The 19,463-nt window shown below is 49.7% G+C and overlaps 1 protein-coding gene across 2 annotated transcripts in view; it reads right to left on the bottom strand.

Moving 5' to 3' along the window:
• The window catches only part of RAB5C (RAB5C, member RAS oncogene family), a 29,656-nt gene extending 11,015 nt beyond the window's left edge, over nt 1-18,641 (bottom strand). Inside the window, exon 1 of one of the 2 annotated variants that reach the window (XM_008012661.3) lies at nt 18,514-18,641. Coding sequence is in view for 1 of the 2 variants with exons in the window: in XM_008012660.3 (XP_008010851.3) it covers nt 12,612-12,640 (29 nt within the window). In the remaining variant the exon portion in view is untranslated. Of the gene's footprint in view, nt 1-12,611; nt 12,684-18,513 lie in introns of those variants that run through there. The other variant, XM_008012660.3, reaches the window with a different exon arrangement.
• Nucleotides 18,642-19,463: the final 822 nt, after the last annotated feature.

Genomic DNA, 19,463 nt, shown 5'->3' with positions numbered 1-19,463 from the left:
AAAGCCAACTGGAGCCAAGGTTGTGCAAATGTTTTTGAGGCTCCGATTAGTTGGGGAGATGATTTACCTATAGGCTCAAGAACACAGCTCTTCCTCAAAGGGGAAAACCACTGCCGGCACACAGAAACAGAGGCCAGACTCACAGCAGGACTATCCAGGCTTCTAGCTGGTTGCAGACCCAGAGGAAAGAAGAATCTGAAGCAACGCCAGCCACGAGCCACACGAGGTACCCACACACCTTCCCCAGCGTGGCTAGCAGGTTAGGACTTGGGAGGCTGAGCCGGGTTTGGTTCAAGCTCAGCTCCACCGTTTATTAGCCGTGTGACATTGGCCAAGTCACACAAGTGATCATTATCAGCTTCAGTTCCTTATCTAAAAGTTGGCATTCTTTAATACTAATGGCATGGGGTAGTTCAGATCAAGTGAAACAATGCACCACAGTATCAGGGTGAAGGTGAGCTTTCAATAAGTGGCAGGTTTATTACCCTAGAGGCTAGAATTGGCAGTCAGAGCCCAAAAGGGCCTTAAAGACCCCATCCTATTGTTGACAATTAGAGAAAAAAAATGAAGGTGAGGGGAAGTGACCTGCCTAGTGTCACACAGCCAGTTGGTGGCAGAACCCAAGGCTGCCCAAGACTCATAACTCAAGCAAGGCTCTCCTATTAGAGATAGAAAGAAAAACCCCAGAATATGAACAATGTCATTATCTTAACCCCTGTTACTAAAAATAACAGGGACTGCGACCTATGCATGCTTTAAAAAAATGTAGCTTTTAGTTAGGGAAAATGAGTTTCTATCAAACTAAAAAAAGCACACTGCCACCGGACGTGGTGGCTCACGCCTGTAATTCCAGCACTCTGGGAGGCCGAGGTGGGTGGATCACCTGTGGTCAGGAGTTGGAGAGCAGGCTGTCCAACCTGGTGAAACCCCAACTCTACTAAAAATACAAAAATTAGCCGGGCGTGGTGGCTGGCACCTGTAATCCCAGCTACTCGGGAATAAAGAGAAACTGATATTTATGTCTTTTCGATGGGGAGAAAGAGGTTATAACAGTATGATATTCTGCACTCACCAATCAGTCCAGCGTGTATCTGCAGAGGAAAGGGGGGTTTAGGGGTTACAGAAAGGAATCAAAGAGAGGGGTGTCCTCTGTATGACCAGGACTATGGAACTGCTTCACACAGGGCCTGTGTCTTACCTAAGAGTCTAACGGGGGAAGCTTGGCCCTGGCCCTGGAAGCCAGAAGCTTAAGAGACCAAGGTGAGATCTAGCCGAATTCTGATGGGGGTTGTTGGAACAGGGTGGGCTCCACCTCCCACTTTCAGGAGGTCCAGCTCTTAAACCTAGGGGACTTGGGGGAGGCAGCAGTAGGGAGGGAGGTGCTGCCTTTCCACAGCTACAGGAAGATGACCCTTTTTCCAGGGGAAAGGGAAGTAAATCATCCCAAAGGGGCACTCAAGGTGAGCTGGGTCCCCCACCACGGGGAAAGCACCCCCACCTTCCTTAACTGGGATTGGTTTCATTTCATTCTTTTTTCAGTAAGATTTCTGGGGCTTAGTGCCTAGACTGCCACACCACAATCAGGCCCTGATGGGGTCCGCCAGAGCCCCAAGTGCAACCACCAACTCCACCAATACCTGCGAAAGGGGCCAGTGTGCAGAGGCATCAAGAGGCTTCAAGCCTGGATACACATTACCAAGTCATCTTTAATAAACACTGTGCAGACTGCGCCTGGAACTTTGCCGAAGTCAGCCAGGACAGAGCACAGCTGGCTCCTGCAGCCCTTTCCCTTGTGTGGGAAGTCTTGTTGTATCACTCGGGACAGATGCCAAGCTCAGTCAGGTGGAAGACACCCCTGAGGGACAGACCCTTAGTTTTCCAGAACTCTACCTCAGCAGAACATCATGAAATCCTTCCCTGATCCCTGAGCTGTCTTCCCAGCTCTCAATGACAGATGGGTTCTCTGGACAGGCTCAGAGAGGAGCAGTCAGGGCTGGATGGAAACCTCCAGCAGCCACTCCCTCTTTCTGCACCCACAGGGAGGAAGACTATTGGGGTGGGAGGACATCTCCATGGATCTGCTGGCGCAGCTTGGTCAGTGTGGTCGGCCAGTGCTGTCCACAGAAGGGCCCCAGGCTTCATGGGCGGCTCAACGACTCTCAGTCGTTGGCTCTGCTGGCCAACAGAGGAGACAGGTAGCAAGGAAGGCCCACAGACAGGGCACTGCCTGCAGTTGCACCAGGCAAGGCTGCGGGCCAGCCTACCGGCCAGCCTACCAATTCCAAAAGGCACCGGGGGGACAGGCCCTAATGCTGACATTCCTGAGAGACTCTTCTCCCTCAGAGGGCCCAGTCTCTAACAGCACACCTCAGTCAGCAAGGTTGTGGCAGATTTTTTTTTTTTTTTTTTTTGAGACGGAGTCTCGCTCTGTCGCCCAGGCTGGAGTGCAGTGGTTGCGATCTCGGCTCACTGCAACCTCTGGCTCCCAGGTTCAGGCAATTCTCCTGACTCAGCCTCCCGAGGAGCTAGGACTACATCCACGTTCTACCACATTCGGCTAATTTTTTAGTAGAGACGGGGTTTCACCATGTTAGCCAGGATGGTCTCGATTTCCTGACCTTGTGATCCAGGCTGTGCCAGATTCTCTACCCCTGTCTAAGGCTGCTCTCTCAAGTCTCAAGCAAAAGCTCAACTTGGAATCTTTCTGCAGCCCAGATCCACACACATGTCCCAGCCACAGGGCTTGATGGGGATGACAACGTGGCTGTATGGTGGCTCACAGGCCACCAGTCAGTTCTTTACCTGCCAATGCCAGGCGGGATGCTAGGAAGAGTGCCATACAAGGCAAAGGTTCTTCTGGCCCCAGCCTACCCTGCCGCTGTCCTGGAATGGGGCATGAGTCAAACGGAAGCCAGTCAGGATAGATAGATGCAGAATTCCTGTTGATCCACAGTCCTCACAACTATCCTGTATTTCATTTGCTCAGGCAGTTACTATTTAGCTAGGATATTTTTCACTGGAATCTCATCAATGCAGGGCCCGTCCTCCCCCCGTCTCCAAAGGGGCTCTGCAGGGGTCAGAAGCACCAGCCAGGACAGCTGCCACTTCCGCTGCTGCCCTAGGCCCAGAAAGACTCCAAAAACCTCTGTTGAAAGTCAGGATCAGAAGCAGCACCTGTTTATCCAGCCATTCACACCAGTGGACACCTCTCCAAAGCCCTTCCCATCCTTCCCAATAACAGAAAAGAAAGTCAGGTTAAATCACTGCCCCTTTGTTTTGCCTTCAGCTCCTAAACAGAAAGCAGAGGTCATGTTTGAGAGGAAAGTAGGGGAAAAGAGAACCAGCAAGCCAAATGCCTCGTGTTCAGACACCACACCCACCACGGTCAGAGGCTGTGCAACCAACAAGAAAAAAGTCAAAGTTCTCGGTGGGAGACCTGAGGGACGATGGCTATTCTCAGAAGCCTGGGCAACAAAGAACAATATTTTAGACTATACATATATATACACACACACACATATACATATGTATATATACACACATATATACATATGTATATGCATACATATACACACACACACACACACATATATATATATATATATTTTTTGAGATGGAGTCTTGCTGTCGCCCAGGCTGGAGTGCAGTGGCACGATCTGGGCTCACTACAACCTCCACTTCCCGGGTTCAAGCGATTCTCGTGCTTCAGCCTCCTGAGTAGCTGCGATTCCAGGCGTGCACCACCATGTCCGGCTTGTAATTCTGTATTTTTAGTAGAGATGAGCTTTCACCATGTTGGCTGATCTTGAACTCCTAACTTCAGGTGATCCACCTGCCTCAGCCTCCCAAAGTGCTGGGATTACAGGCATGAGCCACCGCACGCAGCTCTTTTTCTACATACGTTTTTGAGACAGGGTCTTGCTCTGCTGCCCAGGCTAGAGTGCAATGACGTAATCACAGCTTACCACTACCTTGACTTCCTGGGCTCAAGCAATCCTCCTACCTCAGCCTCCTGAGTAGCTAGGACTACAGGCGCATGCCACCATGCCCAGCTAATTTCTCTATGTTTTGTAGAGATGGGGTTTTGCCATGTTGCCTAGGCTGGTCTCAGACTCCTGGGCTCAAGTGATCCACCTGCTTCAGCCTCCCAAAGTGCTGCGATTACAGGCATGAGCCACTGTGTCTGGCATCTTTCTTAATTTTTGCTGGACAAACTGTAGAGTGGTGCTCAGTGAAGAAATCAAGCAATGAATAGGTCTAAACAAGATTCAATGAGTGACTCATACTTCTGCTTCCATGGCCCCAAATGTTCGTAAGACTAGTGTAGGTGGCAAGGGGCTGAAGAACTTGGGGGACTGAGGGTTGTGAGAGAGAAAGCAAGAGAAATTAAAGGCACTGTTGCAGATGAAAATGACCACATTCCGGCCAGGTGTGGTGGCTCACGCCTGTAATCCCAGCACTTTGGGAGGCCGAGGCAGGTGGATCACGAGGTCAGGAGATCAAGACCATCCTGGCTAACATGGTGAAACTCCGTCTCTACTAAAAATACAAAAAATTAGCCGGGTGCAGTGGCGGGCACCTGTAGTCCCAGCTACTTGGGAGGCTGAGGCAGGAGAATGGCCTGAACCCGGGAGGCGGAGCTTGCAGTGAGTTGAGATGGCGCCACTGTACTCCAGCCTGGGCAACAGAGCGAGACTCCGTCTCAAAAAAGAAAAAAGAAAAAAAAAAGAAAATGACCACATTACAAAATTCTCAAAGGCTGGACACTGGGTTTCCTTTGTGTTAACAGCACATAACAGCAAGCCTGACACATAGTAGGTGAGCACAGATACGGTGAACTGCGCATGTGAGAGGTACAGCCTGCTTACACTTGGCAAGTGAACTAGGGAAGTTGAGGGCTTAAATCCGCATTCATCTGCCAGATGGCTCAGGTCCCCTAACAGAGCCACAGAGCAGCTGAGGAGCTGCCTCACTTCCCCAGGGAGGACTTCCTCCATCCCTACTGTACAGGGCTTAAGAGCACAAGTGCTGGAGTCAGACAAACTTCAGTTCAAGTTCTGGAGGCACCACTTAGGGTGGCCTGGTGTTGTCACTGAACCCATTTCCTCACATGTAAAATGGAGAGACCAGTACCACCTGTCTCCAGGGCTGCCAGGAAGATGATGCATGTGAGACTCTTAGCAAAGGGCCTGGCCTGGGGAAGCATTCAGTGCATGTTCTGCAGCAGGGAAGCCCCTGCTCCTTCACTTCCCTGTGAAGGAGGCGCGCTCCTCACTTCATCTTTCAGACAACATTCACTCTTTCCTCTTACCTCCAGTTTCCCGGGACTCCATTCTTCAGCACCTCTCATTTGCAGAGAATGCTGAAGAGGACATCTTTCCCCAGTTTCCTAGAAGATACTCAGTGTCCTGCCAACAACCCCAATCTTGCATCCTCTGGAGACTCGCTCCCAAAACCACAAAAATGGAGGGGAGAAACCATCACTATCCAATAAATCTGCAAGGGGTGAAGGCCCCAACCAGGCAAACCATAACCTCTTTAAAAAAAAAAAAAAAAAAAAAAAAGTCCTATAACACAAAGCATCTTGGGTTTCTTTTGGTAGAGATGGGGTTTCATCATGTTGCCCAGGCTGATCTCAAACTCCTGCGCTCAAGCAATCCCCCCGCCTTGGCCTCCCAAAGTACTGGGATTACAGGCATGAGCCACCGCGCCCAACGCACAAAGCATCTTAAAGCCCAAATGCCCTTCCTTCCATCTCAAAGCCTCTTTCAGGAAAGGGAAGAAGCAGTTCAGTTGTGGAGAGGGGGAGGGGACAGGAATAGAGCAGCTGACAAAGAAAGCAGAGTTCCTTTTAAAAACCAGGCTGCAAACACTAGAGGTTTGGAAACTGGCGTCATTAATCACCATGCTGTCTGAGCAGCTCAGAGAGCAATTTGATGTCTAGGAGAGCAGCCAGGGTTAGGGAGGCCACCCACGCCCTCCTCCATGCCTGGGATGCCTCTAACAGCCACCTGAAGGGGACACACATGGAGTTATGAATAGAAGGCAAGAGGCTTGTAAACCAACTCCTGTTAAGATTCCAAGTTAGTGTTTCCAGCAGGGCTCAAGTTACACATTTTCAGAGAGACGACAGTACAACGGAAGGATTTCAGCTATTCAATGATTCAGGATCACGGCACAAAGTGACAGCCTACCCTGAGCCAGCCAATAGCCACAAACCCTCCCAAGGGGGCAGTCCATTTTGGGAGGGCAGCAAAAGACACTGACTGGCCTGGACCATGTGGAATCTCTTACGAGACCCAGAGTCCAGGAGGGTTTGGCTGGAGAACTTAGCATTTGAAATAGAGAATGATTATATACACATACCTCATCTTCCCAACTCCATAGTAAATTCCAAAGGAAAGACCAAATCTGACCTTTTTTGGATCAGTCATAGCATCAGGCAGGGGTAAGAGAAGTATGAATGGGTGAGTAGGAGGACAACAGCCAGCTATGGGGATTAACTCCCAGGACTACAGTTGATTCTCACAGGGTAGATTTCCCAGGTCCACCTCTATGTTTCCCAACTCCAGAGTCTTCAGTAACTATGACTAACCATCAAGAGAAGAAATAGCTCAAGGCATCCACATCACTCTATGTCAATATACCTGAGAGAAAACATTTGCTAAAAAGGCAGTGGTCTTGGAGAGCCAGCTCAATCTACGACTCTGGCACAAAATACATAAAGTAAGCCTGGGGCCCGGCGCAGTGGCTCATGCCTGTAATGGCCGAGGCAAGTAGATCACTTGAGGTCAGGAGTTCGAGACCAGCCTGGCCAACATGGTGAAACCTCGTCTCTACTAAAAATACAAAAAGTAGCCAGGCGTGGTAGTGTGCACCTGTAATCCTAGCTACTCAGGAGGTGGAGGCACAAGAATTGCATGAATCTGGGAGGCAGAGGCTGCAGTGAGCCGAGATTGTGCCACTGCACTCCAGTTTGGGGGACACAGTGAGTCTGTCTCCCAAAATCTGGCAGTGCCAAAAAGTAAAGAAGTAATCAAAAAACAAAAACAAAAATCCTCACAATGACTGGGCAGGTCAAAGGAGGCTAAAAGAGCAACCAATGGGCAAAGCTGAAACATTTTGGGCAATAAAACTAACATTGGATTATTTATTTATTTATTTATTTTTGAGACAGTCTCACTCTGTTACCCAGACTGCGGTGCAGTGGTAGATCTCCACTCACTGCAACCTTCACCTCCCTGATTCTCTTGCCTCAGCCTCCTGAGTAGCTAGGATTACAAGCATGTACCATCATACCTGGCTAATTTTTGTATTTTTAGTAGAGATTGGGTATCACCATGTTGACTAGGCTGGTCTCAAATTCTAGGTCTCAGGTGATCGGCCCATCTTGGCCTCCCCAAGCGCTGGGAATACGAGCATGAGCCACTGCGCCTGGCCTTATCACTGGATTATAAACCAAAGTGTAGGCCAGGTGCAGTGGCTCACCCCTGTAATCCCAGCACTTTGGAAGGTCAAGGCAGGTGGATCACGAGGTCAAGAGATTGAGACCATCCTGGCCAACATGGTGAAACCCCGTCTCTACTGAAAATACAAAATTTAGTCAGGCACGGTGGCATGACCTGTAGTCCCAGCTACTCAGGAGGCTGAGGCAGAATTGCTTGAATCCAGGAGGCGGAGGTTGCAGTGAGCCGAGATTGTGCCACTGCACTCCAGCCTGTCAATAGTAAGACTCCGTCTCAAAAAAAAAAAAAAAGAAAGAAAAAAAAAAGAAACCGAAGTTCAAAATAAATATCCTGGAGTCCATACAAATATTAAATAATTGAACAAATAAATGGGGGAGAATAGGCTGGGCACGGTGGCTCACACCTGTAATCCCAGCACTTTGGGAGGCCAAGGCAGGTGGATCACCTGAGGCCTGGAGGTCGAGACCACCCTGGCCAACATGGTGAAACCTCATCTCTACTAATAATTCAAAAATTAGCCAGGCGTGGTGGCATGTGCCTGTAATTCTAGCTACTCGGGAGGCGGAGGCAGGAGAATCACTTGAACCCAGGAGGTAGAAGTTGCAGTTAGCCAAGATCGCGCCATTGCACTCCAGCCTGGGCGACAAGAGCAAAACTCCATCTCCAAATAATAAATAAATAAATAGAAATAAATGGGGGAAAATAGACAAGTCTCTTGCATAGAAGAATTTAATAATTCAGCTGGGAGCGGTCGCTCACGCCTGTCATCCCAGCACTTTGGGAGGCTAAGACGGGTGGATCATGAGGTCAGGAGCTCAAGACCATCCTGGCAAACATGGTGAAACCCTGTCTCTACTACAAAAATACAAAAAAATAAGCCAGGTGTGGTGGTGTGCAAATGTAGACCCAGCTACTTGGGAGGCTGAGGCAGGAGAACGGCATGAACCCAAGAGGTGGAACTTGCAGTGAGCCAAGATCGCACCACTGCACTCCAGCCTGAGTGATAGACTGAGACTCCATCTCAAAAAAAAAAAAAAAAAAAGAAAAAAGAAAAATGAATTTAGTAACTCATGTAGCTACTCCGCCCTCAACAAGGGGAACATGAACCCAAGTCCCTGTTCCTTAGGTGTGGGCTACACATAGTGACTTTCTTCCAAAGGGTGCAGCATGGAAAGGGGACGGGGAGAACTTTACAGAGAAGCCTCATGCACGTCACCTCAGTCAAGTGACCATGGTTGACATCGGTCATGGAAAGGCTTGTGGATTGTAGGTACCCTTGGCACGACGTGATGAAAATAGCACTTTACCTCACTGGTCCTCCTTCCCAAAACTCGGCACAGTCTAATTATGAGAAAAACACTGGACACAGCCAGGCGCGGTAGCTCAGGCATGTAATCCCACCACTTTGGGAAGCCGAGGTGAGATCGCTTGAGCTCAGGAGTCTGAGACCAGCCTGGACATCATGGTGAAACCTGTCTCTACAAAAATTAGCCAGGCATGGTGGTGCATTTCTCTAGTCCCAGCTACTTGGGAGGCTGAGGTGGGAGAATGGCTTGAGCCAAAACTGCACCATTGTACTCCAGCCTGGGTGATGGAGCAAGACTCTGTCAAAAAGAGAAAAATACTAGACAAATCCCAGATGAGAAGAGATTCTCTTTATTTTTTATTATTTTTCTTGAGACAGAGTCTCGTTCTGTCTCCAGCCGAAGCTGGAGTACAGTGGCACGATCTTGGCTCACTGCAACCTCCACCTCCCGGTTCAAGCGATTCCTGTGCCTCAGTCTCCTGAGTAGCTGAGACTACAGGTGCGCGCCACCACGCCTGGCTAATTTTTGTATTTTTAATAGAGATGAGGCTTCACCACGTTGGCCAGGCTGGTCTCGAACTCCTGACTTCAAATGATCCACCCACCTCAGCCTCCCACAGTGCTGGGATTATAGGCGTGAGTCACCGTGCCTGGCCAAGATCTCTTTAGATGCTTGCCCAGCACTCCTCAAAACTGTCAAGGTCATCAAAAACAAGAAAAGTCTGAGAAACTGGCACGGCCAAGAGGAGCCTAAGGAGACAATGAATATAGGCAACATGGGATCCTGGAACAGAAAAGGACATCAGGTAAAAATCAAAGGAAATCTGAATAAAGGATGGACTTTAATGTAAACTATGTACTAACATAAGATGTTAACAACAGGGAAAACTAGGTGTGGGGGATTGAGAAAACTCCCTGTACTATCTTCATAACTTTTCTAAAACTATTCTGAAAGACTAAGTTTATTAAGCCTCGGCAACATAGGGAGACCCCATCTCTACAAAAAAATAAAAAATCGGCCAGGCACAGTGGCTCACGCCTGTAATCCCAGCACTTTGGGAAGCCAAGGCAGGCGGACCACAAGGTCAAGAGATCAAGACCATCCTGGCCAACATGGTGAAACCCTGTCTCTACTAAAAATATAAACATTAGCTGGGTATGGTGGCGCATACCTGTAGTCCCAGCTACTCGGGAGGCTGAGGCAGGAGAATCACTTGAACCCAGGAGGCGGAGGTTGCAGTGAGCCAAGATGGCGTCACCACACTCCAGCCTGGCAACAGAGCGAGACTCCATCTCAAAAGCAAACAAAAAAAAAAAAAAAAAAAAGACCAGCCTCAAGGTGAGCAGAGGATATCCAAGTACTGCAGGCACAAGACCAGGGAATGTTAAAGACCCCATCTGTGGAATACACATGTGAGGGCTGCTCATACCACTGGTCTGAACAGCTGCTGCCACCACTTTCTTAAGCCACCTTCATTCAGGAACGAGCCTTGTGCAGACATGCAGAATAGCATCTACAGGCAGAGTGAAATTCGCTTCCACTGATCCTTGCTAAGTACTGGTCTGGGGTCGGGGCTGCCTCACCACACACAACTGTAGAAGCACAGTCATTTTGTCCTGCCATCAGATACACACACAGCAGAAGCCAGTCAGCAGGACTGTGGCTCGTCAGGCCACGCCCTCATTGTCCCATTAAACCCTTCACCAGAAATGGAGATTTGGAGAGTCTTAACTTCTGGAAATGAGTTTGTGACCTGCTTCCCATCGTCTCTGCTGTAACACTGATTCTACTGACCTGTTTGCTCTCCCATTTGTCTATGAGCAACGTTCTGGGAGATGGACCAAAGATATGGCTCAAGCTTTGGGATCAGATGGATGTTAAGTTTGAATCCTAGGTTCATGACATCCAAAGTGTGTGAAGAAAGGAAGGGAAGTGTGTGTTAAAAGAAGTCAGTGAGGGACGGGCATGGTGGCTCACGTCTGTAATCCCAGCACTTTGGGAGGCCGAAGCGGGTGGATCACCTGAGGTCAGGAGTTTGAGATCAGCCTGACCAACATGCAGCAACCCCATCTCTACTAAAAATACAAAAAATTAGCCGGCTGTGGTGTCACATGCCTGTAATCCCAGCTACTCGGGAGGCTGAGGCAGGAGAATTTCTTTAACTTGGGAGGCGGAGGTTGCAGTGAGCTGAGATTGCGCCATTGCACTCCAGCCTGGGCAACAAGAGCAAAACTCTGTCTCAAAAAAAAAAAAAAAAAAAAAAAGAAGTGGCCGAGGCTGGGCACAGTGGCTCATGCCTATAATCCCAGCACTTTGGGAGGCCAAAGCGGGCAGACCATGAGGTCAGGAGTTTGAGATCAGCCTGACTGATATGGTGAAACCCATCTCTACTAAAAATACAAAACTAGACAGGCATGGTGGTGCACACCTGTAATCCCAGCTACTAGGGAGGCTGAAGCAGGAGAATCACTTGAATCTGGGAGGCGGAGGTTACAGTGAGCAAGATTTGTACCACTGCACCACTCCAGCCTGGGCGAGAGGGCAAGACTCCACCTCAAAAAAAAAAAAAAAAAGAAGTAGGCAGGTGTTTGGTGTTTGCTTTAAGGACAGGTTTGAATGTCTGCCCTCTCCTTTAACAACTTCAGTAGGGGGCCTACTATGCTGAATGCCATGCCAGGTCCTAAATACTCAAACAGGACTCGATCTGTGCCCCTAAAGGGCTCACCCACCAGAGAATGAGGCAGATAAGGAACAATGAGATAGCAGTTGAGAAGACAGCTCATGTAGGAGACAAGCCCTCAGTCCATTTGGGGCAAGGCAAGGCTTCATAGAGGAAGTGGCATTCAAACTGAGCTTCCAGAGAAAAGTAGGGAGACGCAGTTTCCAGGCACGTGAGGTGGAGAAGAGCCTTCTAGGCAAAGTGAACAGTAGGCATTTAGCCCGGAGATGGGTCAAGGAGAGGCTGTATTGAATACTGATAAGAGCACACCCTTTCTCTGCCATTACTACATAGCCCCCAGCTCTAACATGGGGATTAAACACAGAACCTACCTCCTGGGGTTGTCGGAGGATTAGAGGAGTTAATACATACTTAGGGCTCAGAAGAGTGCCTGGCACATGGCAAAAATAAAAGTTTAGCTTTTATTTGTATTACTGTTCTTATACATAGAGGATGGGGCTATTTACTTGGAAAACTAATCTCTTATAATACCAAGCTATTAATGCAGAGGACTCCAAAAACATTCCAATTCTCCTCTGCCAAGATTGCTGAAAGCACGATTACCTGGATTTTGGCACATCCCAGTTTATAAATTCTACCTAAAGCAGTGCTTCTCAAACAGCCCCAGCATATGTACCCTTCCCTCAAGTCAGGGGAGAGGAAACTCCCAGGAATCTGGGAGTCTAACCCAAAGCAGCTGGCTACAACCAAAATACTGTCTTTGGCTGGACGCAGTGGCTGATGTATAATCCCAGCACTTTGGGAGGCCAAAGTAGGAGGATCACTTGAGCCCAGGAATTCTGAGACCAGCCTGGGCAACATGGCAAAACCCTGTCTCTCCTAAAAATACAAAAACTAGCCGGGCATGGTGGTACATGCCTATAGTCCCAGCTATTCAGGAGGCTGAGGTGGGAGGATCACTTGGCACCAGGAGGTCAAGGCCGAAGTAAGCCGTGATCATACCACTGCATTCCAGCCTGGGTGAGAGAGGTCCTATCTCAAAAATAAATAAATTAATTAATTAATTAATGAAAGTTTCCTGTGTTAGCTTCAATTCATGCAAACTTTGCATTCCAATCTATAATAGTTCCAGGACTGTTTTAATATTAAAACACTTACAACTGAGTAAGACTGAAGTGGCACAGCATTCTCTTCTGTAAAATGGGAATACAACTCACATCAATTCTGTTCAACGTCTACGAAATGAGACAATTTGTGAAACCATCAAGCAATGTACAAGGCATCCCAGCAAACATTTTGTTTTCGTTTTAGAGATGGGGTCTCATTATGCTGCCCAGGCTGGTCTTTTTTTCTTTCTTTCTTTCTTTTTTTTTTTTTTTGAGGTAGAGTCTTGGTCTGTTGCCTAGGCTGGAGTGCAGTGGTGCAGTCTCAGCTCACTGCAACATCCGCTTCCCATGTTCAAGTGCCTCCCAGGTTCCTGCCTCAGCCTCCTGAGTAGCTGGGATTACAGGCATGTGCCACCAGGCCTGACTAATTTTGGTATTTTTAGTAGAAATGGGGTTTCACCATGTTGGCCAGGTTGGTCTCGAACTCCTGACTTCAGGTGATTTGCCTGCCTCAGTCTTCCAAAGTGCTAGGATTACAGGCGTGATCCACCACCCCTGGCCCCCAGGCTGGTCTTGAACTCCTGGGATCAAGTGATCCTCCCGACCTGCTGGGATTACAGGCATGAGTTGCTGTGTCCTGCCTCAGCATACATTTGGTACACATGTTGAATCAGAATCAGTGTTGAGGGCTAGGCACAATTACCTGAGGTCAGGAATTCAAGACCAGCCTGGCCAACATGGAGAAACCCTGTCTCTAATAAAAATACCAAAATTAGCCTGGCATGGTGGCACACGCCTGTAATCCCTGCTACTCAGGAGGCTGAGGCAGGAGAATCGCTGGAGCCCAGGAAGTAGATGTTGCAGTAAGCCAAGATTGCACCATTGCACTCCAGCCTGGGAGACAAGAGTGAAACTCCATCTCAAAAAAAAAAAAAAAAAATTGGCCAGGCAAGGTGGCTCATGCTTCTAATCCCAGCACTTTGGGAGGCCAACGAGGCAGGCAGATCACCTCACCTGAGGTCAGGAGTTTGAGACCAGCCCAGTCGACGTGGTCAAACCCCATCTCTACAAGAATACAAAAAAAAAAATCAGCCGGGCATGATGGCAGGTGCCTGTAATCCCAGCTACTCAGGAGGCTGAGGCAGGAGAATCACTCGAACCTAGGTGGCAGAGGTTGCAGTGAGCCTGGGCGACAGAATGAGACTGTCTCAAAAAAAAAAAAAAAAAAAAAAAAAAAAGAACCTTCAAACCCTTACCTACCAATCAGAGGCAACTGCTGTTTTGTAGGGATCTAGTCTGTGCCAGCACTCGACTAGCTCCTTTCTTTGTTTCTAATTCTCCAAGGTATTTAGCATCGCCATTTTACCAGAAGAAACATAGGCTCAGTGAGGTCAAGTAACAAGCCCAAGGTCACACAACTGGTAAGTGGGGAAATCAGGATTAGAACTCAGGTCCAATTGCCTCTGAAGTTCTAGTGCCTTCCACCTGACCACATGGCCTGTTTACTGGGCAAGGGCTAGAAGCAGAAGGTCTGGCTGGGTGCAGTGGCTCACACCTGTAATCCCAGCACTTCGGGAGGCCGAGGTGGGCAGATCACAAGGTCAGGAGATCGAGACCATCCTGGCTAACACGGTGAAACTCCATCTCTACTAAAAATACAAAAAAATTAGCCGAGCATGGTGGCGGGCACCTGTAGTCCCAGCTACTGGGGAGGCTGAGGCAGGAGAACGGCATGAACCTGGGAGGCGGAGCTTGCAGTGAGCCAAGATTGCGCCACTGCACTCCAGCCTGGCGACAGAGCGAGACTCCGCCTCAAAAAAAAAAAAAAAAAGTAGAAGGTCTGAGAAGTACTTGCTTGGTGGGGCTGAATTTAAATGTGTGATCTTGCTCTGTTTCCATGTAAATTCTAGTGACAGGAGCTCCTGGTGGCAAGCCGCATTCTTCCCACTTGTAAGCAGCAGGCAGCAGCACAGGGGAAAGAGGACTAACCAGAGGCCCGCTCTGCTGCTTCCCTCTTAACCCTGCCCAGTGGGACCCCTGAGTTCACTCGCTTTGACTTTCATTTTCTAGCCATTAAGACTTTCAGGTTCCCCAAAAAATTAATGACACATAGATGTCAGCAAACTCTCAGGCCCTGAAGAGTACCGACTTGGGACTTCTTTCTTTTTTTTTTTTTTTTTTTGAGACAGAGTCTCGCTCTGTTGCCCAGGCTGGAGTGCAGTGGCCGGATCTCAGCTCACTGCAAGCTCTGCCTCCCGGGTTCACGCCATTCTCCTGCCTCAGCCTCCCGAGTAGCTGGGACTACAGGCGCCCGCCACCTCACCCGGCTAGTTTTTTGTATTTTTCAGTAGAGACGGGGTTTCAGGTGTTAGCCAGGATGGTCTCGATCTCCTGACCTCATGATCCGCCCGTCTCGGCCTCCCAAAGTGCTGGGATTACAGGCTTGAGCCACCGCGCCCAGCCTGACTTGGGACTTCTAACTGTCTTGGTCCTCACAGGCAGAGGAGAAGGGGGTCAAGAGAGAAGACAGGAGGTTGGGTAGAGGCTGGGGAAGAAAACGAAAACAGAGGAACACCAGTGATGAGGAGGGCTAAAGGGTTAAGAGTCTGCCCTTGTGCCACGGCGCGCTCACCCTGCATGTTCATTCATTTAACAAACAAACCAGGCGGAAGAAGGGCCCACTGTTAGAAGATCAGGCCACAGGCCGGGCGCGGTGGCTCACGCCTGTAATCCCAGCACTTTGAGAGGCCGAGGTGGGCGGATCACAAGGTCAGGAGATCGAGACCATGGTGAAACCCCGTCTCTACTAAAAATAGAAAAAATTAGCCGGGCACAGTGGCGGGCGCCTGTAGTCCCAGCTACTCGGGAGGCTGAGGCAGGAGAATGGTGTGAACCCGGGAGGCGGAGCTTGCAGTGAGCCGAGATTGCGCCACTGCACTCCAGCCTGGGCGACAGAGCGAGACTCCGTCTCAAAAAAAAAAAAAAAAAAAAAAAAAAAAGAAGATCAGGCCACATCTGACCCCAAATCCAAGCCCTAGCTCTACCACTTTCTAAATGTATGATCTCAGGCAAACTACTTAAGTTCCTTCTGCATCCCCTCTAAAGCAGGGACACATATTTGCCTTATCTTACTCAAAAAAAAAAAAAAAAAAGTAATAATAACAATTAAAAACAAAGTGGGGAAACAAATCCCAGTATTTCCCAGGGCACCTATGAGGAATATGTATGAAAATAACTTTGCAACTTTAAAATGATTTTTAAAAAATTAGTGTTACAGCCCCTCTACAGTTTAACAGTCCACTAATTGTGAGAGGCAAGAGGGCAGGAGAGCAACAGCATCAGAAAGGAAGGGTTTCTGGTGCACATGGAGCCATCGCTTTCTAATAGGCAGAGTGAGACCTCTCCTTGGACTCTATAATTTCTGGATGCCAGAAGTGGCTGCATAATGACCCAAAGCACTGAGGCCTTCCTCGTCTCTCTAAATGGCAGAGCTTCCCCTTCAAAAGTCATTTCAGGTCGGGTGTGGTGGCTCACACCTGTAATCCTAGCACTTTGGGAGGCTCAGGTGGGTGGATCACCTGAGGTCAGGAGTTCCAGACCAGTGTGGCCAACATGGTGAAACCCTGCTGCTACTAAAAATACAAAAATTAGCTGGGCATGGTGGCGCATGCCTATAATCCCAGCTACTTAGGAGGCTGAGGCAGGAGAATCCCTTGATCTCAGGAGGTGGAGGCTGCAGTGAGCCAAGACTGCGCCACTGCACTCCAGTCTGGGCAACAAACAAAGTTCTGTCTTAAAAAAAAAAAAAAAAAAAAAAAAAATTCGTTTCAGAGTCAGAGCTGGGAGACCATGTCCAGATAAAGGAAAGAAGATCTCCTCAGAAGCCTGGTCGGCCTCATCCCAGCACTCATGAAGAGTGACAAACTGCGTTCTACTCCTGAAGACGTAAGTCTGGTCAGAGACCAATGGCCAGTGAGCAGTCAGGCCTCTCTGGCCCTGCCGCTCAGATGCCCAGGCTGACCAGATCAGAGAAACTAGATTGGCTGAAGAAGTCTCCAATGAGTCCCAAAGGAACCCACACAGATACAGAGCTTGTGATCCAGCTGTTGACCCTAATAACGAAAGCTTCTTCTGTTGTCCAATAAAAAGTGAAATAAGCAGGCCGCACACAGTGACTCACACCTGTAATCCCAGCACTTTGGGAGGCTGAGGTGGGTGGATCACCTGAAGTCAGGAGTTCCAGACCAGCCTGGCCAACATGGTGACACTCCTTCTCTACTAAAAATACAAAAATTAGTAAGGCGTGGTGGTGGATGCCTGTTAATCCCAGACACTTGGGAGGCTGAGGCAGGAGAATCACTTGAACCCAGGAGGCAGAGGTTGCAGTGAGCCGGGATCACGCCACTGCACTCCTCCAGCCTGGAGGATAGAGCAAGACTCCATCTCGAAAACAAACAAACAAAAAAGTGAAATAAGTACATCCTAGGTCTACTCAAAAGAATGTAGGAATCAGACACTAGCTGCTGTCCAGAAGCACTCAAACACACCTCAAGGTCAAAAGACAGCACTTTTAAGTGGCACGCAAGGGTGGTAAAGGTACCCCAGAACACTTGGGTGGTAAAGGTAGCCCAGAACACTGAAGTGCTACAGAAGTTCCCACAAACTGCATGGCTTTCTGTCCCTTCCTTCACTGTAGATAGCAAGGATCGGTCATGGCCTCAGAGGCAGGTTACTCCTCATTAAGGTACAGTCTCCGGCCTGTACTTTGGCCACATAACAAAGCTTGGTCTGAGACAGCAGCTATTTCACACACCAAAGCCCCAAGCAACAGACAAGGATCATAGTCAATATGCTTGAGGGAACCTGCACTTTCTGGCATGTATGGGAATTCCTTGGGCTACAGTTAAAAATTCTGAACTGCCATTGTGATCTTGACTTAGTCCTCAATAATAAGTCCAAGCCCAGAAGGGACTGGAGACAGACCCTGGCGTGCCATGGACCTGTTGCTCAGCGTGGGGTGTGTGTGTGTGTTTGGGAGTGGGAAAGAGATAGCCCTTCAATTCCAGACTCCTCATTTTGGGTCTTATTCTCCTCCCTATAGACACACGGACAGCAGTCCCAAAAGAAGCAGTCCCTTTGAGGCGGCTTGGAAACCACTCATGTGCTCTGGGAGGACAGAGCTGAGCCTGGAGCAAGGGGGGAGAGGAAAGAAGATAATGAATGGGCACATCCACCCTGATCTGTGATCTATAGCTAGAATTGAGCAAACCTCAGCTAAATTCTTCAGAGTCAGGAAGAGAGAGACACTCAGAGAACAACATAACTAGAGAACAGGGGCTGGGAGACAGAAGGGGCAAAGCAAGAAAACAGCTCATTGCCAGTAAGTGACCCAAACTTTAAACTCTGCTGAGGTCCTGGTTGGTTCTCCGGCTTGAGGAAAGAGAGGAAGTAAGGAGTTGCGGGAGCGCCAACACACTTCTGTGCGTGTGGAACGGTCTCACCCAGACGACCCCCTCCCCCAAAGGAAATCGAGATATTCCTCTAGGGCTGGAGGGGACAACTGGTTTTGTGGGCCAGCAGGAAGGAAAACGGCGACAGACAGCACTCTCCGTCACTTCTAAAAGAAAAGAGGGACAGGTTCCTTCACACCTGGCAAAGATCCTCCGATTCTGGGAGCAGGGGGAGCGGAACTTAGGCACCTCTCTCCCACAACTGGAATGGACAGGCCAGAGGACAGTCATAGCGGTTTCCTTAAGGCTCACGAAAGGTAGGTAAGCTAAGGAAAGAAGCTCCCCATCTCCTGCGGCCCGACGCCTGGGGAACCCCTCAAGAGGGGGCTACGGGTCGGGGGAGGGGTCAGTATCCCCCTCAACTGGGGCTGGGCGGGAGGAAGGGCTGCCCTGGAGATGCTTCAGCGCAGGCGAGACACCAGGTCCTGGGACAGGCATACTCACGGCGGCTCCGGGGCGGCGGCGTTACTTGGGGCCGGGGCTCGGACGGGCTCTGCTTCTCTCCCCCCCGGCGGTGTCCCAGGCTCCGGCCTCCACTTCCGCCTTTCAGCCGCTCCGGATCCGGATCTCCACCTCCGCCCCGCCCCTCAATACTCCCAGGTGATTGACAGGGCGGAGAAACCAATGGGAGGCACTCTTGGCCGACCTACCCAGCGGCGCCGGTAGGAACGCGGGAGTGGCGAGAGGGCGCGCGCGAGGGATGGCGGGACTTGTAGTTCGTGGCGATGGGAGGAGTCCGTGGCTGCCTGGGACTTGGGCTTAGGCTGGAGCCGGCTGACTACAAGGCCGAGCCCGGCCGGGAACTTTTTTTTTTTTTTTGAGGCGGAGTCTCACTCTGTCGCCCAGGCTGGATTGCAGTGGCGCGATCTCGGCTCACTGCAACCTCCGACTCCCGGGTTCAAGCGATTCTCCTGCCTCAGCCTCCCGAGTAGCTGGGATTACAGGCACGCACCACCACGCCCGGCTAATTTTTGTATTTTTAGTAGAGACGGGGTTTCACCATGTTGGCCAGGCTGGTCTCGAACTCCTGACCTCAGGTGATCCACCCTCTTCGGCCTCTCAAAGTGCTGAGATTACAGGCCTGAGCCACTGCGCCCAGCCTATGGCCGGGAACTTTTTTTTTTTTTTTTTTTTTTTTTTTTTTTGAGACGGAGTCTCGCTCTGTCGCCCAGGCTGGATCTCAGCTCACTACAAGCTCCGCCTCCTGGGTTCACGCCATTCTCCGGCCTCAGCCTCCCGAGTAGCTGGGACTACAGGCGCCCACCACCTCGCCCGGCTAGTTTTTTGCATTTTTTAGTAGAGACGGGGTTTCACCATGTTAGCCAGGATAGTCTCGATCTTCTGACCTCGTGATCCACCCGTCTCGGCCTCCCAAAGTGCTGGGATTACAGGCT

This window comes from Chlorocebus sabaeus, chromosome 16 (genome assembly GCF_047675955.1).
Source record: "Chlorocebus sabaeus isolate Y175 chromosome 16, mChlSab1.0.hap1, whole genome shotgun sequence".
NCBI lineage: Eukaryota > Metazoa > Chordata > Mammalia > Primates > Cercopithecidae > Chlorocebus > Chlorocebus sabaeus.
This window is presented reverse-complemented; position numbering and strand designations above follow the sequence as displayed.